Genomic DNA, 25495 nt, shown 5'->3' with positions numbered 1-25495 from the left:
CATCATCATCATCTTCATCACCATTATCTTCATCATCATCATCTTCATCACCATTATCTTCATCATTGTCATCATCATCATCTTCATCACCATTATCTTCATCATCATTACAAATTATCATACTATGAAAATTATTATCACTGCCGTTACAATTATTATAAGTACGACATTATCATTACAATGACTAAATCTGTGGAATCTCCATTTACAATGCAAATTTAAAATAACCCATATCTATTTGTGCAGTACTAGTGAGCAAAAGAAAAAGAACAACACAAACATTGTAATGTAACCTGAGAGGAAATGAACTCAACAAACGCTATACATGTATATTACAGACCAGAGGTGAATGCTCCCTGAATGTTTTAGAAAGTACATTATGATGCTCCTCATAAACAGCATACCCATAGTATCCCATTGTGATATTGAGGGTAATTTTGATGATGCGATAAACAGCCCACGCCATGGAAATCACAAATTACTGCGCTACAAGTATGTGGTCTGCATTTTTTCATGTGATGGGCAATTCAGGCTTTATCATCCTTTTCTTTTCTCTTAATGCCCTGTAAACTGTCCTTTTCGACTGTTTTTATTTCTTAGAAGTCAGTTTTTATTTATTGTTACGATATTGACGAAAATTAAATCTCTGACTTTTATTTTGTTTTTATGTATATTTTTCCTTCTTTTCTAATTTCAAGGTTGCACAAGCATGGTCTCTTTTCCCCATGACTTTATATCTTTCAATTGTTTTTTATTCTATCGGGAAATACTTTAATATGCGAAACAGGAAACCATTTTGGACCCAGTTTCATCATCAAATTTGTGGACTTTCACTGGTTTTGTGTTTCACCTGATGTATTTTTAGAGCTATTTAGTTGTCATTTTTTTTCTTCATGATACCTGGAAGTACAAATGCACATGTAGGGGAGACCGGGGTAAGTTGAAACATTGTCATTTTCTTTAACGCCTGTAAAGTAAATTTATGCAATACTGCCCTCAATTTCACATTATTGATAATGCAACAGTTGTATCATTATTAATAATTTATTTTACAGGCGTTAAAGAAAATGACAATGTTTCAACTTACCCCATGTTCCAACTAACCCTGGTCTCCCCTACATTGGCCAATTTTCTGAACTAAACTTTGATTCATATTTGGTGCCATAATATTCTGATCGGAGAACTCACATAGGAAAGGCATCCTCAAAAGGTGAGATCATATTATGAATGAAAAACATGGGTGTTACAACATTGTATTTCTGAATCCCAGCCCTCTGGTTCTAATATTCTATTGTGTGTGTAACCTCACAAAAAAGAATTATAGGAGGGGGGGGGGTTGATGAGAGGCTGACTCATTTAGACTAACCACCCTCCTAGAATCTGCTACTTGGTTTAATAATTCAGACTACTGTATGGTTTAAAGTTGTGGTTGAAGTGTTACAGTGGGTAGTGAAATGTAGATGAACATGCAACCGATACAGGTTGGCTATTTTCAGTTTTTGTATAAAAAAATATGTATGACCTTATTTTCTGTCTTTGTTTGATTCTGTATTTGAGCAGTGTTATTTCACTTTACTGCTGATGTGCAGTAGAAATTTCAATGTTCCATTTTCCGGTGATTTTCTTAGAAATCCTTCTGTGGTATGATAGAAAGGAGATGGAATGTGCCTTTCATTTTAAAGTTTAATTTCAGATAAATACAAAATAAATTTAAAGAAATCATTCACTTTTTGAAATTCTAGGATGTGATGCTACACTGTACAACCCCAAAGCAAGCACTAGGAGGTGGTGACGTGGACTCTTCCCGGCAGGTGCAGCTGGCTCTGCTTCCAAACACCTTCTACTGTGGCTCCGTACCGGGACAGGCAATGGTAGCTACCACAGAGGGTACCATCCGTGTGGAGCTTCCTCCACCAACCGTTGGAATAAACATCGGCTCCAAATCCGGGCAACCCATTCCCAACCCCATCACCATGTCATTGCCCATCACATCGTCCAGCAGCGGAGGCAGTATCTTCACTTTCCCTGGTAGCAGCAACATTCCGCCGCTGACCAGTATGCCCCCAACCATTGCGGTGCCCACAGCGGTGCCCTACCAGTCTGCGGCCTCCAGGCACCATTCACCTACGTATTCTGCCACAGTTGCAGGGTTGCAGTCATGGCACCTCACCCCACAGGTGCGCCCAACACCTTCAGTCAGGTTTCAAGGTTCAAGCCTCGGTCCTGGCAACGTTGCAGGATCACACCAAGATGGTGACCAACCAATGTCAGGTGAGATTCAACCTAATCATATTTATTATCATATGTACATGTATCATACAAATAAATTGAAACCTCTCTATAATGCAATACAATTACAAGTTACATTATATACAGCACATTCCATTAGTGTTTCATTAATATATTAGTAATAGCAGCTACCTGTCTGTAGTGAAAACATGTCTTCAGTGGCCACAAAAATTGTCTCCATAATAATAATATAGGGTTTTTATATTGCGCACATATCCACCTTGTTATGCGCTGAAGGCACTCCTATATTACCCGGCTAAGCTAGGCGTTCAGAGCGCACACAGCTTCTTAAGGAATTACTTCCTAATGATACCCATTTACCTCACCTGAGTTGAGTGCAGCACATTGAGGATCAGTTTCTTGCTGAAGGAACTTACGCCATAGCTGGGATTCGAACCCACGAACCTCTGTTTCAAAGTTCGGAGACTAATCCACTGGGCCACAATGCTCCACGGATAGTAGGATGCCGCTTCTGGTTCTTTGTTCTACATAATCTTTAATAAAGACATGATGTACTAATTGCTAGAACCTGTCTTGATAGGCCTATTATTCATTCAGTTATTAATACCAGAGTGTCTGTCATCAACTTAATTTGTTTGATTTCACTATGTAGTCTACTCGGGTGCTACTGTAGTAGTACAGCAATCTATGAGAAGTAATATTGGATTTACTATATTAATACAAAGAATGTGGTTGACATTCGTACTGAAGGTAGTCTTGTACTTGTGGCATTAACATTTAACTCATGACCATACATGCCAAACCCTGTCAGAAAATTGGCTCGAATGTTGTCTTGCGAAATTCCCAGGAGCTGGGATGGCTGACTAGCAAGCGCATAGGTTTGTTGGCTGGCGACCAGTTTTATCTAGTCAATACTTGTACATTGACACATGACTTGGCAGAGGAAGAGCTTAGTTGGAGTTTTTCATGAAGCAGCTTGTCATTGATTTTTACCAGCAAATTTTCCGCTGGCCAATCAGATGCAAGGATTTCAGTAGCTTGTAACAGTTGGCAGGGATTTTGAACAGACAAATTTGTGCATGAAATGCTACCCTGAAGGGAAGCCAGGGTTTGTTGGGAATCTGCCAACATTAATGGTTGGCCTGGTGTCCTTGCTTGCTTGTGTGGATGTCCCATTAGATCAGTAGATTATGTCCTACACGTATGTGGGGGTTATTGTTATAGCCGTGATGTCTCACTTTATGACGTATGTGCATGTAAATCCTATAGGGAATACCTGCCTGCATTACCCCTGGATCTGGGGGAAAGTTTCACCAATCCAAAAAAAATTCAATTTCAGTTGATAAAGTATGGATCATCTAGAATTCATATTAAATGAAATGAATTTGACTATCATTGCCAAGTTGGTTTATTGAATTTCAAAATTTACTCCAATGATTCAAAACATCAAACTACTGCTATTGCTTCTGCTACTATTACTTCTACATACATACATACTACTACTACTACTACTACTACTACTACTACTACTACTACTACTACTACTACTACTACTACTTCTACTACTACTGCTGCTGCTACGACTACTACTACTACTACTACTACTACTACTACTACTACTACTACTACTATTACTACTACTACGTACATGTATACTACTACTACTACATACACTACTTCTGCTACTAATACTACTTGTACTACAACTACTACTACTTGTACTACACGTACTACTTCTACATTTGATATTACTTTTATCACTATTATTAAGTCTACTGCTGCTTCTGCTGCTATGATTATTAGTACCCATATTAGGACAGGTAGCAGTGTAGTACCTTATAAACTGAAATTTAAATCAATATTATGTCAGTTCTTGAAAGGAGTTCATAATGAAGCCTTGGCTCTCTCTTTGTTGTGGCTCATCCTCGGTGATTCACGGCAGTCATCGCCAGACATCCAAGACAGTGTTCACACAACTTTCTTTTAAGAAGGAAATCACAAACATACATCACATATCAAAATACCAAGACAAATATGGTTCTACTGCTCGAAAGTTTTCAAGTGATTTTTCATCAGTGGTGATTTTCCTTCACTTTTATAAAGCTCTACCAATGTGCATTTTATCCCACAAATTTGGGTGAACTTTGGGTGCTGAAAGCAGGCCACTGAAAAGAAATAAGATAGGAAGGGTAATCAAGTGATTTTTAGCCAATCTGGTTCTTCATATTTGTTATCGTTTGAAACCATGATACAACCTGAAAACTGGTGGCTTGAATGCAACTCAAGTTGACACAAGGTTCACAAGAATGAAATTACCTAAAGCTTAGTCAGAAGCCATCCTTCTAGACCACAAATTTCTCTCATTGAACTTCTTTACAGGGAACATAAAGCACATTTTGTATATATACATACCTCATCAATCCTCTTGTTTTATAGTAATGTTTGATTTCATAACATCTTTAAGTATCTAGGACTGAACTCAAAGGGGAAGTTCACCCTGATGATACATGTATGTTAACCTAAATAAAAACAGAAAAAATTGATAAAAATATCTGTGAAGGTTTGATGAAAATCCAAAGAGAAAGAGAGTAATGGATTTTTAAAGTTATTAATTTGTGATGTTATATGGGAATAGCTCCTCAAAAAAATTCCTGTAAATTTAAATTTTTCAATTGAATATGATTATAAACATGTTTTCTGTAGACGGGCATGTGAACTGTGTCTGTGAAGAACCATTGGTTATAAGGGGAATGGGTGGAGCATTCAACCACATGTACTCTATATTGGTATATGCATGAAAAGTCATGAATAGAATAAAAGTATGACAAGGATTTGCAGGTGTAACATACATTTTACTTGTTATGAAACATACGTGCACCTGTGGCATGCATAGGCAGGTAAAATATCCCAAAGTGAGAAAAAAAGTATTTTTAAAGTGTTGAGGCAAAAATCTAGGAAAATGTGTGTCGGGACTCTTCGTTTGTAGTCTATATTTCCCATAATTTTGGGCTGTGTTTTTTAGTGATCTAACAGTTCTTTGATCTGGAGAATTTTACATAAATTTCAGTTTAAGAGGTACATGTATACTAAAAAGCATTATGGAAAATGCAAATGGGGAATATTTGAAAACGTTATATACATGTACATGTACATATTTAGGAATGATTTTGAAAAAAAAAGGTGAAAATGGGTTGGTGACAATATATTAGGTTGGTCGAGGACAACAAAACTTTTTTTTTTGGGGGGGGGGTGGGGTGACTACATGTAAGGGACAGTACACATGTATTCCATCAGAAATATTTTTTCTACTTTTGAAAAGGTAAATTCATCCATTTGAAATATGTGTGCTATTTTGTCTTCTAAAGAGAATCAATTTTTGTCAAATAACCTGGGCCATTTAATTAGAAATCATATGAAATGGTAAAAGACCAAATGGCTAGAAGTCAATCTGGCTCTAAAATAATGAGACTATACATGTATCATACAGGATACATGTAATACAAAATGTTGTATTAGATTACCGGAAGACCAAATGATTACGGACTTCCATTTTAACCTTTTCTTTGTGTCGTACATGTACCAAATGGACTTGGTAAATGCAATTCAAAACTTCATTCCAAACAAATCTATGTGCAGAGGTCCACATTGATCAAAAAAGATTACACATCAAGACAATTGGAATAAAATATATAACAGAGTTGAATAAGGCAAAAATCACACTGAAATGTTACTAGAAACACTGAATACATTAAGCAAACTAGTTTTTAATTGTAGCAACATATGAATGTTAATTGACTTCTTAAATTATACTATAACATGGCTATTGGTTTAACTGATTTCTGATACACTTAAACCATTGCACTTTTACATGTGAAGCCTAGATCATATATATATATATATATATATATATATATGTAGGTTTTTTTTTTTAGATAAAGTGGGTTTAAAAGACAAGTCCACCTCAACGAAACGTTTGAATAAAAAGAGAAAAATCCAACAAGAATAACACTGGAAATTTCATTAAAATTGGATGTAAAGTAAGGAAGTTTGACATTTAAAAATTTCGCTTAATTTCACAAAGCAGTTATATGCACATCCTGGTCAGTATGCACGACTGATGACATCATCGACTCACTATTTTGAGTTAAGACCAAATGGCATTCACTCTCATATATCTAGCCTGACTCATCTGCTCTAATGTACCTGTAGCCACCATGTAGTGAATGTTTCAGACATTAACAATCTGTCATCTGCCGTTTGTTACATTGCCCAGTGGAAAAAGATGATGTAATAACTTTAAAATAGATTTTAACAGTGCTTGTAGTTACTGGAGCAAGCAACAGTAGGTAGTCTGCAGGCACAGACCCTGTTAACATTTTTTTTATTAACAAGTGGGTCTTCACACAAGACTAGCACAAATAAAACCTGGGGTGTTTCATGAAGCTGTTCGTATAAAGCTAAGAGAAACTTTAAGAACGACTGGTGAACCTTTCTTACATGCAAAATCATTACCAATGAAGATTTTAGTGTACATGTATATCATTTGCCACATGAAAGGATCGTAAGTCGTTCTTAAAGTCGCTCTTAACTTTGTACGAGCAGCTTTATGACACACCCTCTTGCAGTTTCAATAAGGACCTTCTGTACACAAGTCCTTGGCAGGGAATTTAGGCTGCAAAGTTGGACCACTATTATCAAGTGAAGGGTGTGCAAAATTTAAAGCAAACTAGAAGGGGGGGGGGGGTCAAATTCAGAATATGAAATTGAAAAATAACGTTTGGAACAAGCAACAAAGTTTCCTTTTTTTCCTGGAAAAAAAGATTAGTCTTCAGGTCATGAACAGAAATGGAAGGAAGAAAATTGGAAGTGTGTAAAAGAGATTTATCAGAATAGTTCAATTATTCATAAGGTTTGGCAGGAGACAAGAAATCCCACACCAATTACCTATTAATATTTAACCAATAATCCACACTCATAAATCCTTTTAATTGTATATAGTGAGTAACAAAAGTACAAACTCGAAAAGACTTGAAAAAAAAATCTGTAAGTACTGCTAATCCTCCTCTTCTCCTCGTTGTGGTTCTTCTCCTCTTTCTCTTTCTCCTGCTCCTTCTCCTCCTCCCCTTCTACTCCTCCTCCTTCTTCTCCTCCTTCTCCTCCTCCTCCTCCCCCTTCTCCTCCTCCTTCTCCTCCTCCTTCTCCTCCTACTTCTCCTTCACCTACTCCTCCTCCTCCTCATTCTCCTCCTCCTTCTCCTTCACCTCCTTTCTCCTTTTATTCTTCTCCTTCTTCATCTTCCCCTTCTTCTCCCAATATTCTTCTCCATCTTCTCCATCCCCTTCTCCTTTCCTTTTCCTCCTCCCTTTTTCTCCTCTTATTTTTCTTGTCATTGTTTCCTGTCCCTTATTAGTATCTTTATTCCTAGCCTTTATATCATTTTTCTGTGCAAGATCTTATGTTTTATATTTACAGTCAAACCTGTCTATAGTGGCCAGCAAAAATTGTCTGTTTTCAAAGGAATTTCCATTAAAACCTGTATACAAGTCCACCTGTTTCCAGATGCCACCTTTCTTGCTGTTTCCGTTCCCTTGGGTAAACATGATTTAATGTTTTGTCTTTATGATTGCATATGCAAATGAATTTTTCTTCCCATTTCTTTTTACTCCATGAATATTAAACAAATTATACAATCCTACAATATCAACTCCAAAAGAATAATGTTAAAATCAACTTGAACATGAAAAACAATAGGGACAGTGATATTCTGTGATTGCGGAAAACTGATAGCTTTATTGTTTAGCATGGATTTTGGTCGTTCCATGACGTTAATACCAATTCCCACTGATCGTAGTCATAACTGATAACTTTAAATTTGAAGCACATAGATTAGACTGATTTATGCAGAGCAATTCTTTGTTATCACCAGAAACAGTTTCACATGTACATTATAATTTTTTCTACACTTTGAGTCTATACTTTTGCTGGATTTTTGTTCAAGTATTTTCTAGATTATATCCAATGACCTTTAAGAAATTTTAGATCAATTCCATGTTTAATTTAATACAATCTTTTGAAAGGCAGGACCTGTTTTTTGTTACAAAAAAGTGATAGGATGCAGAATTATTTTTCAGCTTTCATTGCCTCATTGGAAGTTCATGTATGATGTTTCAATCAATACTTTGCATTTTTATCATTCCACATATTTCTACAGCATATTCCCACAAATTCCTCACAATATCGGTTTTGGTGCATTTCAATTTTACTCATGATTAAAGTATACAGTTGAGAATGCTCCTGAGACTTCAAACATGCCCAATGAAATTTTTTTAAAGAAACAAATGAATATTCTAGGTCAGTCCATTGTGAATCTATAGAGACACATATACTTGTAAAGTTATCTCTGAAATGCCAATGGGTGGAACGTGCATCGGAAATACTACTTCTTTATAAAAGCCGTCTCGATAATGAGTTTTTGTAAGCACCCTATGAAGCGGGGTATTACCCAAGAGATGCATAAATTCTCTTTGATTTGCTACATGTACATCATGGCATATCACTGCTGAGCCCCTGTCTTACATTTACTTGTGATAGATAATTCAGAACTGCAATTGTTCTTTGATATCTAATTTAGCTCAATTGCAGTTTGAAATTTATTTCAGTCTATCACAGTGCTTTGTGAGACATGCCTAGCTAGGGATGACAAAATGTTGCATCTAAAAATGTTCAGGACTGAAAGATCGCTGCTCTGAGAATGGATCCAATTATTATTTGCAGCTAAAAAAGATAAAAAATTGAAAACTGGATTTGGACAGGTGATCACTTGATAGATTGACAAATTATATTAAAGTATATTAGAAATGTGATTTTCTTAGTAAATTTGATATTGAAATAGCTATTTATTTGCTAGGTGGTAAGAGTTGAGATTTTTATTATTCCCTTTTTGCCATATCTGCAACCATTTTTTAAGCTACATGTATGAAAAACCATTTTTTTTTTTTGGGGGGGGGGTGGGATACTTACATGTATTCCTTTTTATTTGTTGCTATGAATATAAAGTATTTTTGTTAAGTTTTGGTATACAAATGACATTGACAGCTGTAGGGGTTAGATAGGAATAGGGCTCATCTTTCTTTTTATAACATAGATTGTGAGCAAAGATGGCAACCATTTGTATACAAATTCAAAGGTATGTCTAAAAAATAATGCAGAATTCAGAAATTTTCCAATCATTTTTTTTGGGTTTTAACTAAAAATATTAACGTTTTATCCAAACTTGTGACATGTAATGGGGTTTAGAGGAGAGAGAGAGGGGGGGGGGGGGGGGGGTAGAGGTGTTGGAATAACAAGTGCGAGAGTCTTAAAAAGCAATTATTGTAGGGATTGTAGATAACTAGATAGATTCACAAGGATTTGAAGATCTGCTTACCTGAACAAGCGTTTACTACTTGTATCATGTATAATGCAGATTGCTTGAACTTAATGCAAAATAGTGGAAATACTCAATTTAAACGAATCTCTATCTGAAGAAATAGCCTTATAAGGGCATATTTTTTTAATGGTATATACTTCAGTGCCCGTTAATATTATGGCGCAAGTACAGTCCTTTTGGAGGGAATTTGCAATCCTACAGCAGTTGCTCCTATTTTGTTGACCCATTTACATGTACTTTGATTATAAAAGGCTTAAAGGGGAATGAAACCTTTGGAACAAATAGGCTTGTGTAGAAACAGAAAAATCAAAGAATAAGAATAAAGAAAGTTTGAGAAAAATCGGACAAATAATGAGAAAGTTATGAGCATTTGAATATTGCAATCACTAATGCTATGGAGATCCTCCCATTGGCAATGCGACAAGGATGTGTGATGTCACTGATGAACAACTTTCCCTTTGGTGGACTATAAAATACCCTCAAAATGTCTCTTTTTGCTTTTTCTTCGATGATACAAACTCTTTATCCATTATGTATTCTTAAAAAATATGTATTACATGCCCTCATGTAGAAAGAACACATGATCTATGGATAGATGTGATAAAAGAGGCAATTCAAGTGAAATATATACTAAAGTAATGGGGAGAGTTGTTCACAAGTGACATCACACATCTTTGTCGCATTGCCAATTTGCTATCTCCATAGCAATAGTGATCGCAATATTCAAATGCTCATAACTTTCTCATAATTTGTCCGATTTTTCTCAAACTTTTGTTGATCTGTTTCTTTGATTTTTCTGTTTTCACACAAGCTATCTTGTTCCAATTATTTCATTCTCCTTTAACATTTCTTCCATTCATAGGGCATACAGTGCATATTCATGTCGGAATAAGTATTTAATGCCCCCTGAATAGAACTTGAATGTACACATACATGTACATGTGCAGTTTGTAACGCCAACAATCTTGAAAAGTGGGGATTTTTTTTTCTTCTATGGTTACAATAATGAGGATGTTATAAATGGTATCAAGTTTTGATTGCTTAAAAAACATGAGGTCATTGGGATATATGTGATGAAGTCCCACGCAACCGGATACTGTAAGTTTCAATAGGATCAGTTTCTTGCATTCTAAAGATACGTAACTTCTTAAGGTTTTTATGGCGAGAAGAAGAGGGTAGTGGGTTTCATGGTACACCATGTGTTCTCCTGAAGACAACAAGAACACACTTGTCGAAATGTTCGAGTAAGGGTGGTCCTTTTCAGGACCAACATATTCCCAGGAAACAATGCATTGGTGTACCATGAAACCCAATACACTTTTCTTTGAAAAATACATTTCTTGCCCTGGGTATCTACATGTATGCAAATATTCCATAATCCTGCCTTGTAACTCCACCCCAACAAAAATTGGTTTGAATAAAAAGGGGGAAAAATTGAACGAGTATGCGCTGAAAATTTCATTAAAATTGGATGTAAAATTAGAAAGTTTGCTTTAAGATACTACTGTCACTTACTTTCACAAAATGGTTATATACACAATATACACAATGCAGCTATATGCATGTGTGTGAAAGTAGATATTTCTTTTGTATTTTATTCTAGATCTATAATATTTCAATTAAAGTTTTGTAGATTTAAAGATAAATTCCAGTATTGGTAACGATCTCAAAATTACTTTTTACAGAATCTAATATAATGACCACCCAAGTGTCTGGTTGTATAAATAAAAAAAAAAGCCGAAGGATTCTGGAAGAAATTATGTAATTGCTGAGAAATAAGCAAAATAATCGCGGATTCGGTCACTTCCGTCGGGTCTTTATTCCAACAATAATAATACACTGTCCTACGTGTTCCTATCTGTGTTGGTGATCTTCAGTGTGAACATTTTTCAGCGTAGACTTCAAGATTTCACAAAGTTCAGTTTATGTAACTGTACCAGATCTAGATCCTCGATGATATACTGACAATTAAGCCTGGTTTTACAGACTTTCTCATGAAATCAGTGTTTACTGCAACTACTGGCATTTCTCTTTAACAATAGAGTTAACTCTTCATTCAATTACAGGAGCCCATATTCTTAACTCAGGTCAAACTCTGATCTTAAGTTGTGGTTTAACTACACGTACATGTACATGTATGGATAGCCAATCGTCATAATTGTGTCACATATCTTTAATAGTACCAGGAGGGGGGGGGGTATTCTGAAAAGTATCATAAGTTTCCTCATATGTTCCATTTAATGGAGCACTACTGGACCTCCAAATTTGTATTCTAAAACTCTTTTGGTGCTCAATTAACTCCCTTTAGACCACACTTGTACTGAACAGAATTGGCCAATGAAATGCACTCTTACAAGGTAGAAATCAAGGTGAAGTGTCTTCACTTTGCTGGCTTGCAGCATATCGCAGTGCCCAGCTGCAACTGCAATGCGCTGCAAATTTGATACAAAAATTTTTGCAGAATATTAAATGCTCAAAGTTTTTGCATCAGGGATGTTTTTGATAGAGGTTTGTTATGTTGTCGAAGTTCTGTTGTCTTGTCCCTTTCTCTCTCATTTTTCTTGTACCTTTGTTGCTTTTCTTTCTTTTTTTCCAACTTTGAACATGTTCTGACTTTCACATCTACTAGTTTGAAAACATTTGTACTTAGCTTTCTTTCTTATATAATATTTCATTTGCCTTTGTCTGGGAGGAGGGGAGGGGGTTATTCTCCTAAAATGTAGCATTGATTCCTGCTTATTAAAAAAAAACCATACTTTTCACTGAATTATAGGGAAAAATCTTTTCCAACAAAATACTGATTTGAATAAAAAAAAATTAAAAGTCAGTCGAGCATTATATTAAGCTGGAATTAATAAAAAAATCTTATTAAAAAAATCATGACACTTAAGATTTTATAGGCGAGGGAAACGATGACATCACTCATTCACTATTTTTTAAATTTTATTCTATGAGAGAATAATTATTTAAATACTATTCTTATGTTTTATTGTCGTAAACAAAATTTGATTCATCCCTGAACATCGCTGCACCTAGTGTGACTTTGATAGTCACCTTATTGTCAAAAGTACCAAAAAAAAATTTGTATACTATATGATACTGATACTATATTTCCCCTTTATTCTATTTTTTCATATTTTTCTCCTCGGTTCTCCTTCCTCCTCCGTTTAGTCACAGAAGTACATTGTAAACCAATTTTATGTTAATCATTATTTATAAGAAATAAAAACAATTCTAAGCAAGAGATGATGAGACTTCATAGTGGACCTTTAATCACCATTGTCTTTCCCAATTGGAAAGTCTGCTAATTGAGTGCCATGAGATTTGTCAGAATACCAAAAGTCTTGTAACTACTCATTTAAGATTTTGCGCGGTCATAACACGTACTACTGCAAGTGCGTGCAACGCACTCTTTCCAAATAAGGAAAGGGACACTTAAGTGACTTATCAGAATACTAAAATGCTAATAGAGCGCTAATTGTGGTTTCAGAATACCGCCTGTTGTAATATCAGATCATTCATAACTGTCTATGAATAATATCTGAATTAGTTTTCTTAACCATCATAGCATGGTGAAAGAACACAGCGAACATAAAGAGCTGGCAATGTTAACAAAATTATGACATTTTTGGCATCTTATTAAACTCAAACACAGGCTTAAACCATGGCAGCTGGCCTATTAGAGTTCAGGATATTGGCCAGAGTGTTTAATACCAAAATGGCCATTCCAAGTGATCAAGGAGGAATCAGTCTTTGTGTCACATTCACACCTCATTTGAAAACCATCTAGGATGTGCAATCATCACTGTTATTGTGAAATCAAGCAATGCTTTAGAATGTCTATTTACACTGATTTTGATGAAGTTTTCAGCACTTTTCTTCTTTGATTTTAAATTTTTAAAGAAATCATCTTTTTGTTGGAGTGGATTTCCCTTTTAGATTTCAGAGTACATGCAACTGTACAGTACCCTATATCTTAATCAATATTTAAAAAAAATGTGTGCAAAATCACTTTCGGATACATCATGTATCTACCTTCGCCAACCTTCTCTCCCTTCCTTTTAAAATATTGAGGTCTTCCTTTTTTTTAGGGGGGGTTGTATTAAAAATAATTGTGCAGTATTGTGTTTGCGCATTTTGACCCATTGGATTAGTCTTCTGACTTTAAAAGTAAAGGTCATGGGTTCGGATTCCAGCCATGGTGTAACTTCCTTTGGCAAGAGATTCATCCACATTGTACTGCACTCATCCCAGGTGAGGTCACGAGGTGAATGAGTTACCTGTTAAGAAATTTGTTTCTTGAAATGCATCTGTACTATAAAATGCTGAGGGGCTAAAGCCATTGTGATAATATCCATGTCCTTTATATATATAGCTCATATAGTGTGTCACGTGATATGATCAAAATCTGTATATTTCTCCGGCCAGTCACCTTTGATAAAAATATTGACCATCCGGTCCAATAAATACATTTTTTTTGTGTATGGTGCCTTCTGGAATAGATGTTACCAATTACAAGGATATAACATATGTGGGACTAATGTAGCGATCGTTCACAATCGATCAACACTCAATATCAATTGGAATCGATTTTGATCAGATCACGGAATTAAAATAGTGCATTGAGTCTGGTCCCATTTAGGTTTTAGGTCAAAGATGGTATAAACTTTCATGTTGTTTTGGTTCATTTCAGGTTCTACTGACGTACGTCACCATCACCCCCCTGGTCATGCAGAGACCACTAGGACTTCACCTAGCACCCAACAGCACCCATCTTCACATCAACAACAGCAACATCACCACCATCCCCATCATCACTCCCATCACCACCACCATCAGCGACATCCCAAGGGTAACCTAGCACCCACAGCTTCCCCTGCCTCTGGTTCCCCTTCCCTCCACCAACCGACAAACACCCTCCCATCCTACTTCACCCCGGGGCTCCATCATCCAGTTGGCCAACTCGGTGCTGAAGCGGGTGGAGGATCTGACGACAGATGACTTTGTACAGAGCGCTGGGAACACGGAGGGCCTGAAGATAGACTCCAGTACGGTTCTAAGGATCGACGAGGAGCCGCACCGTGGTCTGGCCCTTATTGGGTTCCTCGTCGGTGAACATAAAGCTCAGGTGAGATCATTTGGAAAGTTTTGCCTTGCCCAGAGAAGTCTTAGAGAAGTTAACCTGACAATATGTTGGTTTTAATGAAACACAGACAAACACTCCTCCACATGGTGTGTGATATGAATTTCCCATGATTTCATTTTCTCAAAGAATTGATAGTGATTTTATTTGTGCAGTTGATATATCATCAGAAACATCATTTGATAATCTCCTCTACATGTGTAAGAAATGGGGGAGCTGCTTGCATAAGACATCACAAATTAAAAACTTAAAAGATTCATAATTCTTTCTGTGGTGAATTTTTTCACACCTTCACCTTTATTTTATCTAATTTTTTTTCTGCTCCTATTATGACCAACTTGCCATCAGGTTGAACTTCCCAGTTTTAGTCTGTACCTGTCTCTCTACACACTCAGAAACTTCCAAAATACCTTTGCACCTTTTCACATTGTTTTATCTTTATACTGAGAAGGGAGGAAAAGACACTGAGCCGGATTGGTGCTGCTGAAAGATGCAAACTGCACCTCTGTAGACCATAAAGTGATGTTTGATGAGGTTGTGTGGTTTAGTCGTTGAGCATTGGACTTGTAATTGTAAAATTGTGAGTTCAAATCCCCACTCGACCATCATCTCCACTTTAACCCCCCAAAAGGCCAGGCATAGATTTTGTACTTTTGTCAAAAAGGTTTCATATTGTATTTTTTCTATTTACAGGTAACCGTGGAAGCACCATATGAGCATCCATTTTTTGTTTTTGGTCAAGGGTGGTCTTCAGTGAGGCCAGAGCTCTCGTTAAAATGCTACGGGTTGCAATGCCACACCCTTGCAGTTGGAGATGTGTGTGTATCATTGACTGTCATAGAGAATGGTAAGCATGGGCTTAAAGAAGACTCAGAGACAGAGAAGCATCACACCAGGATGCAAGTCCAGGGCATGTCTAGTCCAGACATGAAGCGAAGGCGGTTGGAAGAGAAGCTCCAGAAGTCTGGAGAACACCTCCATGCCCCTGGTCTCACACCAAGTGGCAGCAGTCACTCTTCACCTTCTCCTGGTCAGCAGCAGATGGAACACCAAGTCCACCCTGGTGGGGGTCCTTATGAGGTACCCGATCATGGTATCGACAAGAATTCCAACATCGTTCCTGACAAGCCCTTGGAGATGCCGCATATGAAGCTAATGCGCCCACCCAAGAGGCGTTGGTCGGACCCTATCAAGGCCAATCAAGAAGCTGCAGCTGCAGCCGCAGCCGCAGCAGAGAAGCAACAGGGTCAGCATCATCCAGTGGCACCTGAAACCATAGGGAAAGTGCAGCAGCAACTGCCACAGTAGACACTTTGTAGGAACTGTCTTTTCATTCCTAGAGTTTCTGCTGGCAATCAAGTTGGCTTAATAACACAAGAGGCTATTAGAGATCTTTGTCAAGGTCATGCAGCAGAAAATTGTGCTGCAAGGAAGTGTCATCCATCGTCCAAAGCTTACAACGATGCAGAGCTCGTGGAATATGTAGTATCCATGACAATGGGTGGTAGCTAAGGTGATGGTTAAATGGTAAATGCTCTAGAAAGAGTTCAGGTTTGTTTTTGTTCATTCCAATCTTTCTCTTTTTCAGCAGTTCCTTGGAATTAGAGAACAGCGTAGTCATGGCTTCATCGACAGGAGAGATACACTGAGAAGTCATTCTGTGTTCCCATCTTTTGGTCAAGGAACTTCATGGCAACACCATCACTATATTCTTAAGAATCTAAGGAGTTCATTCATCTCTTATTTTCAAATACATATGATATGTTAGGTCACTGATGCAGGAATGTAACTCAAATGAAGTGTGTTAACATGGAACAGAATGTGTGATTGACAAGAGTTCATTCCAGGTTTTTTGTACGTTTGGAAATTTTTCAGTATCTTCCTTCACCGTTTTTCCTTTGGTCGGAGAACCCAAGCTGGTTGAAAATCGGAGAGGGAGGAGAAGAATGTAGATGTAAAGTTAGTTTTGTACAAATAATCAACATTTTATACAAAACAAAGGAATTATGTAGTGTCTTGATAATTCATTCCATGTTGGGTTCATTTTCCAAGAAGGTATTCTTTTGTATTATGCAGGGTTCATCATGCAGTCAAAACTTGCCTTATGGGCTGGGGCTAGCAAATGTGGCGGATTGGTATTCTGAGATCCTTTCTATTTCAAGATAAAATAAAATCTCTTTTAAAATCAGTGAGATAAAATGACTTTTTAATAGATTCTCTCTTAATTTGTATCCTGAGAACCATTTTACCTACATCTTATCTCTCTAAGGTATGCCTATTAGGAAATCATGTCTAATTACAAAGGATGTTTAATAGCGCTCTCATCTCGTTTAATCAATGAAAATCTGTTGTACTACGGGATTGGGCAGAGGACTAAGGGTGCATCAAATGCGCTAGTGCATCTTTACAGGGACTTCTTCCATCATTGGTAGGGCAAGGTTAAGTCAACATATTCTACAGAAATGATTCCATTACTGTCAATGATTGTATTTTCTTTTATTTTCATTTCAACAATTGCAGCTAATTCACTTTAAGATATTGCTGTAATGGATGTCACAGAGATCAGATAGTCCCCCCACCCCTTGTCATTTTATCTTTTATTTTTTTTTTATCTGAGATACAAAAACAATATTTATACTTGCTTGTATAGCGCTTAACACTCTATCAGAAGTCTGTAAATGCTCTACAGTAATGCAGCATAATTACCTTGGATTTCTGTGATAGGTTTCAGAATTCAACTTTCATTTTAGAGATGAAAGTAACAGTTTTAAAGAAAAACAAAAATGGATCTCAGAATACTGCCCAAGATTTCTTTTTCCTCCGAGTGAAATATGAAATGGGAAAGTTAGGTATATAATCTCTCCTTCCTTTGAAAAAGTTGTAATGTTAATTCTCTTGGATGGGCTAAGAGAGTTTTGTGACAATCAAACTTTGCGGAATAACATGCAGGTAGGTGATTGGTTATGATATGCCAAAGACCCGATCAAGGAACTATGTAGTGGTTCTTCCTTCGATGCAGATGGTATCCAACTTTGGAGGGATCACCGCATAGCCACGTTTCCCCTGCGTAAATTTGTGTTTGACGATGTGCAATGAACTGCGGTTTGAGATCAACCACATGATTCAGCTATGTTTGATTTCCATGTAATCACAGAATGACAGATATGATGGCCCTTCTTTAGAGCATTGCATTTTTTTTTAGCTTGAACAAAATCTGAATAAATCTTTGGTCTATTACAGGAAATATGAAGTTTGAAAAGAAATGCAGATTCAAAATCATGTCTTTAGGATTAGAGGTATTTGAAATTTGCTTATAGCGAGAAAAATACTTGCAAGCCCCCGCCTTCATAAAACTCTCAAGAAGGGATTTATCTGAATTATAGGAAACAGCTTTAATGCAAATTTCTTTATCCCAATCGATTTCTTAGAAAAAGAACAAGACAAGTTGAGACAGGTAGAGATGAGGAAACCACCGGTAGATCAGAATGAAAGACATTCAAAAGTTTCATTCAAAGGGAAATCAATGAAAACTGAATTTATATTCATATCATTATTGGTGGTTGCAAAGAAAATTTTCTCTCAGCTCAATATTACTTTTCATGATTTAAGATTTTTATCTCGGAGGCCAATCTTACATAAATAGAAGGAGGAATAAGCATCAGAGAGAGAGGGAGGGAGAGAGGCAAGACTAAATATTTCACTTCACATTGCATCTCTACAAGAAAATTCATCAAACAATGATGCTGAAAACACAAAATAATGAACAATGCTGCATTTAAAATAGAAGACATCAAATACAGTTATGATGAGTTTGTATTATGAAACATTTTATATTCTACAGTAACAGATTGAGGAATATAGAGAGTATTTGCAAAAGCAAGAAGTGAAGTTGAAAGTCATACTTCTTATGCATTTTTTTGTTATAATGAAAGGAGAGTAAATGCCTGGGAAGGGTGACTTTCATGAATGTTACATCTGGGGGGTGTTTCACAAAGATTTAAGTATGACTTGAGTCGCACTTAAATGATGACGCGAACGTGATATGCAATGCGCAATCCTACTGATAAGTACGCAGTAGTGCGCATCCTTATGACACGATCTGACACCGCGGTCAAGCCTTTCATACCGTACGCAACTCTGTATTTAAGCGCGACTCTAAGTCATACTTGAATTTGTGTGAAACACCCCCCTGATTCTTCTAAAGGATTTAAGTTGACTAAATGAACGTTGAACAACTGATGTATATGTGTGTGACTCTGAAGCCTTACTGGGGTACATATTTAGGCCTGGGGTCACCGTTTGCAAAGCGATAACAAAGTTGTAAAGTGAAAGGATTTTTATAGTGAGCTTCAAGAATGATCGTGTACATGTATTTACATCCTGGGCCCGGTTTCACATAGTTTGGCAAGTGATCTTTTTGTGATTGATAGTACATAGCGATTAATACAATCAGTTGTAAAAATATCAGTCCTATAGTCCTTTGTGAAATGGGGCATGGATGCGTGAAAGACATACAACCTCAAACAATCAACATAATGATATCAATATATCATTTTTTGTATATTATTAATTATTTACATACAGCTGGACCCAAGACTAGCAAGCATGCAGCTGTTTTATATTCGTGGAAAGAAAGCAGCAGGGGAAGAGGGTTGCTTTTGGGAATAAGTAATCATTAGTATCCATTAATTCATATTTAAAAAAAAATCATACTATAAAACGCTATCATTTGGGATGTGATCCAAAGTCAATTTTGGAGGATGCCCACGTTGCAAGGCAGGTGGGATAATGACATGAGGAAGTACCTCTGGGAATTTTTTTTTAAATTTCAGACTGTACCAGGTGTTTAAACTGTTTTCAGATACGCCTCTCTAATTACCATTCCAGCTTCTGTATCTTAAGAAAAAAAATCTGGAAAACTGTTATTTTTCCTTTATACCAGCTAAGGCTCTCCAATACTGGCTGTGAAATATTAAAAATATGTTTGTGAATGAAACCTTCAAATATGATACTTTTTAGGAGAGAAAGGGGTAAATAGATCAAACAATTCCTTCTCAACCTGAAAATACATAGATGGGTATAGTATAGGATCCCCATCCTTCTACAGAATGGACCTAGGTATAGTATTGTAATGTCTCATCTGTTTGCGCTGTTTGAAAATAAAACTGATTACAACATTGCAGCTAGTCTTGGGTCCAGATCATAAAGTCTAATCATGAATGTTTTGTTGGATGAATAATGATGTCGATGACGGGTTCGGAAAATTGAAAAGTGACCTTATTGGCCTCTTGCTGTTTAAACTTTTGAGAGTTTTACCTCAGTTGGGGCGATGTGGTGTTTTCAATAACAAGTGTGATGACTTAATTAAGGGCTAGTGTGTGATTATGATATGCAAAATGGAGTTTTTATCTGAAAAAAGACTGTTTTCCTACTTATACTATATATCTCATCAGCACTATAAGATATCTCATTTCTACCAATGAACTGTGACAGAAGTTATTGTAATCAAAATATATTTCTTTTTCTCGAGGGACAACCTCAGTTTGGAATATTTTGTGGAAAGTTGTACGAAAAAAAAAGCCTAAATGGAGTTTTGTGATACATGTTTTGTTTTTATGAAAGTGGATATTGGTATGTATTGTACATTTAAAAATCACTCTTAAAGCTTTGGCAAGGACTGGTCATATTTATTTCAAATTTCTATAACGTCAATGGCTATTACGTAGACAGTGATTTCTCTTGTTATTGCGTATATATGTATCTGGCACAAAGTTTTAAAAAAATCTAGAATTTAGCTAGCATATTCTATAAAATGGCCATCTAAAATAAAGTGTTTATGTAACATTACAATGGTTATTTTGTTTGGGTAAAACAATACAATTTGTACATATATAGAGAATATTATTGATATTTTGGCTGTGTTGCAGATTACAGGAGTATAACTCCTACACAAGTATACTTTAGGTTAAGCCAATATATAGGTGCACTGTATATTTAAAATTAGAAATATGACAGGTTGATAGAAAGGGTGACTTTATGCACCATAAATAAGATACCATGAACATGGTATTTCTGTACTGCATGTTTGATTGGTAAACGTTGTGACTATATATATAAAATGCTTATATATAAATATAAACTTATGAATATATTGCTAGTACAAACTGTAAAATTATGTGTGTATATATAATATATCTACATTGCATGTGTGTGCATTTGTGTATTTAAAGAGATAAAATTTGATGTTTTACTGTTGTTAAATTGAATACGTAATACTGGTAAAAAGATCAATGTTTGGAGGTTGCCCCTTGCAACAATCTTACAAGAGCAACATGTCTAGGATCTACTTTAAAAGTATGAAGGAGAATTATATCAGTTGGAACATTGAAATTAATGTGTTTAATTCTTACTTTAAAGAGTGTCCACATGAGACAAGATTTCTTATTAGAATAATTCCATTGGACTGGGATATTCATTTTTTTGGGGGTGATATAATTTCAAGTTCAAATTCAAATTAATTGCTTTGTCTTGAATAATGCTCTGCGCATCATATGAAATAAGAATGCCCTTAAAGGAAACCAAAACCCAAGGATAGAATCATTCTTAGTAGGAAGGGTAAAATGAGAGGAACAATTAAAGACACGTTTCACCAAAATTGGTCAGAAAATAAGAAAGTTATGGAATTTATTTATTATTTGTTTATTCATTGATACATCTTTCAACTGGATAAGACATTAATATTTATAAGCAATGTTATGAAGGGAGTTCTATGAGTAATTTTCACACAACATTGTGTACAAGTTAATACACAGTAGTTGCTATCATTTTACCCATCATGTCAAATTTTTGCTGTGGTATATATAGAATGTTATAACTTCCATTATAGTCTAAACGGTCTGGCTCCTCTCACAATTATCTTGAAAGAAAGTTACTTTCTCTCTTGATTACATCTCATACAAGAATAGTAAGGACAAAAAATGTAAACACTTTAATTTAATGGACTTTATTGCTATCAGGAGACCAACTACATTCCATTGTTTCAATGACAGAAGGTTGTTAAATGACATACTACAATAAAGAGATAATCCCTTATGGTCCAGACATTTTGCTCTGAGGAGTTTGCTATGTTTTTTTTCTTTGATTTGAACAACAAAATTTGTTTGTATGCAACTTGAATTTATTTTAATGGGATAGTTTGCCTATTTACCCACATGAAATTTTATGTCTAGGACTAAAAACATTTCAGTTGACTCTAGGAGCCGTTATAAGTAGATGTGCTTCACGTAAAAGTGATTATAGTCATGGATTCTATAATAAGTAATAGGTAATCATGTACATGATTAGTTTTAGCTACATTTGGTGTCTTGTGATTTTCAGTATTTAAAGAAAGTGTGATTTTTTCAATTATCAATGCAAGAAAGAGATATGTATATTCAGTATGTGTTCAGAGAATGTACTGGAAAAAAAAACGTATGAAGCAATGTCTTTATTGACAAAGTCAAGCAATTATGTCTATTAATCAACCCTCAATACCAAAGCGCACACATACAGCCACACTACAGTGAGACGTATTGAAAGTGCAGTCTCTCAAACAACTCTTATAGATAGCAAAAGCAGACTGGCTAACAGGAATTTATATATATATATATATATTATATGTAAATGCCATGTATTGTTACGCCAAAGGATAGAACGTGTTACACATACTACTAAATGTGTGAAAAATAAATTCCTGTATAGTGAGAGGCGTGATAGAGCGGGAAGGGGGGGGGGGTGGATTCCGATGACCCGGCTCGATTCTCACTGGTGTGCTTGTGTACTGTGGTAAGGCATTTATCCTCATTACCAGGTCCCTCAGACAAGATCTTTATCATTAATAGTCCTCTTAGCAATCAGGTATAAAAAACAAAATCGTGGAGATTACCATCAAAGAAACTTACAGTAGTGTTGTGATAAGGTTATAGAGATTTGAGGGTTATCTTTAAGTTATATAGCCCCAGCTTGGAGCAAAAAAAATAATAAAAATCTGATGAATAGTATGGTGTTCTAACATCCATCTAGTTCTTAGATAACAATGCAACTTTCATTCAGAGAAAATGTGTGTTCCATATAGTAATACACTACTATCAAACAACCCTTTTTGTGATATGAATGAAAAAAAAAAGTTTTTTTTTTCTAGTACATTCTGTGAAAAGACGATGCTTCCACTCATAGTGCCATATCAGGTCTCCGACATTGCTGCAGTTTGATCAAAGAGTGTATCAGAATTCATGTGTTTGTTTCTATACTTCTAATTCTGTGTTGATGTATTACCAAGAGGTGTTCTTTTTTCATTCTGTATCGTGAAATTGGATAGAACTTCATTCCTTCCGAATGGATTTGGGCAAATGTGTAGCGATGTCATGGATATGTAATAGTCTGCGCGCACAGACCTTTGGTTTTTGCATAGTGCAAAATGCAGAGTCTGAAGTCGTGATACTAGATTCACCAATGTACTATTGCTGCTTCACAGGCAAAGAGTCTGGCGTCTAGTCTTGACTCTAGACCTTGTATAATGTGTTAGAGTGTCAAATCTGAGTCTGTACCTGCAGACTAGGTATGTAGTATATATGGTAGAGATACAGATGAAGTACTTTACTGAAGGTTTGTACTGCGTTGTTTAGCAGGGATCCCATCATCGGCGAGCGTCTTTTGCAGGGAATTTCCCATATCCCCCATTGCTTTGTGTATGATGACACTGTCACAGTGAGGATTGGTGATGTAACGATGCTTGTTCCACTGTCAAAGACGCTTCTCTGACTTTCAGTAAGGTCTTGTTTTGGTCATTTGTATTTTGGGGGGGGGGGGTGTTTGTGCCTGTGATATTCAGAGTTAGAAGGTCGTATTTGCATTACATAATGCAAGAATGATTGTCAATTGGACTTGATAACTTCTGTTAGTGAAAGTTGTCAGCTATGAAAAGCTATCCCATTGAACTAGTGTTTTTTTTTAATGCAAGTATGTGCTTTTCATTTTTTGTCTTCAAGTACTCATTTTTTGCTGTTCCTGATTTTTACTTTCTGATGAGGTCTTGTGCTTTTTTATGCTCTGTGCTGTTGGAACTGATTTGTTACTACATGGCTTTATAAGTTTGGTTAAATCATATTGATGTCTAGACTTGTTAATCCTTGATGATATTTAATGCAGGCATTGAGACAGTGGTATTGATTTGCAATGATTGAAACAGTAATTAGGTAAAAGCTATAATGTGTGGCTGGATAAAGAGTAATATTATAGGATAATAGGTACATTTTAATCTTTATGACTTTGTCAGTTCTTTGTTTTTTAGGTAGAATCTGCCACATTGAATGCTCAATTTTCATTTTTCTGATTTTTAGATGATAATTTGGTTCCATGAAATTTGCTCCGGCGACAATTGCTCCCCCTGAATTCCAGGCACTAATCGAATGACCAACTTTAACCCTGGATTTAACACTACACCCTACCCTAAACCTAACATTAAACCCTATTTCAACCCTAGCTAACCCTACATCTTTAGGCGACCGCACACCTTATGATTGGTCTGCGACCCGATTTCAGAATAAAATGTAGTAGAATTTGATGCTAATAATGAGACTTGAAATATCTTACTGTTTAATGTTCTAAATCATCGTACGAACACCTATGTTCAAATCTGTGACTAGGCTATCATCCTTCTTAGAATAAAAGCAAAATTAATATCTAGTCGTAATGACGTCATAGCAGTCGTACGATAGGCTACGATTTGAAACTAATTTGGCCTTTCCTGCGAAATAAAGGCTTGCAATTTTTCAAAATGGTTATATTAGTATTCTTTCAGTAAATTTTAACCTCAAATAAAATGATATGTTCCATTCACATTTTCAGAAAATGAGCAAAATGCCATTTGTTCCAAAATCGGATCGCTAACAGTCGTAAGGTGTGCGGTGGCCGTTAGACAAAATTAACCCCAGAGCAATTGTCTCAGGAGCAAATGTTGTGTCACCGATAATTCTACCTTTTGTACTTATAATGATGCAGCAGTTTTCTTTCAATTATAATTGTTATGCTTTCTGTCTTCATTTGGTATTGTAAATTGATTCTTTTAAACCACACTTTTTTTCTTCAGAAATCAGGATACATATATTTTGTTTGTGTTTCTTCCAAGAATGAATTTATTTATATTTGACAAAGATAGATGTATCTAGAATTTTCTGAAACTATGTTAAGAGATTGTATGAATACCATCTTGGATGAGTAACTTTACATGTATTTTTAATTTCTTTCACCTAGGCACAGACTTATTTCAAATTTTACAAGTAAGGTTAGCAGACCATGAATTTAATTTAAACTAGTAGAAGAGGGGGAATTATTTTAAGAAACTTTTTATCTTGCCTAGACATAGTATTTTGGATATACATTTTTTATTATCATGCTTGAAGGTAAAGTTTTGATGTGCCAAGTCTTTTCTTATGGCAGGTGTGATAATGAAAGTCATGATTGATTTCTATTGTGGAGGAAGAAAACTAATAGTTACAAAATACTACCTCTTTCTCAAAAGTTTTAGAACTGAAAGGATTTATCAATAGTTTTAGAACTGAAAGGATTTATAGTCTCTTTGTCATTGGTTAAAAGGATACTGTTTGAATGATGTAGAATCATGATGTATTTTATAC

At 35.8% G+C, this 25495-nt stretch overlaps 1 protein-coding gene across 1 annotated transcript in view; it reads left to right on the top strand.

Annotated features, from left to right (window-relative positions):
- The window catches only part of LOC121407433 (proton channel OtopLc-like), a 35447-nt gene extending 20675 nt beyond the window's left edge, over window positions 1–14772 (top strand). Inside the window, exons 3-4 of the mRNA XM_041598501.1 lie at window positions 1743–2271; window positions 14373–14772. Coding sequence (XP_041454435.1) covers window positions 1743–2271; window positions 14373–14680 — 837 coding nt within the window. The 3' untranslated portion in view covers window positions 14681–14772. The remainder of the gene's footprint in view (window positions 1–1742; window positions 2272–14372) is intronic.
- The last annotated feature ends 10723 nt before the right edge of the window (window positions 14773–25495 follow it).

This window comes from Lytechinus variegatus, chromosome 2 (genome assembly GCF_018143015.1).
Source record: "Lytechinus variegatus isolate NC3 chromosome 2, Lvar_3.0, whole genome shotgun sequence".
Classification (NCBI taxonomy): domain Eukaryota; kingdom Metazoa; phylum Echinodermata; class Echinoidea; order Temnopleuroida; family Toxopneustidae; genus Lytechinus; species Lytechinus variegatus.
The sequence above is the reverse complement of the archived record's forward strand: the minus strand, read 5'-3'. Positions and strand labels throughout refer to the sequence as shown.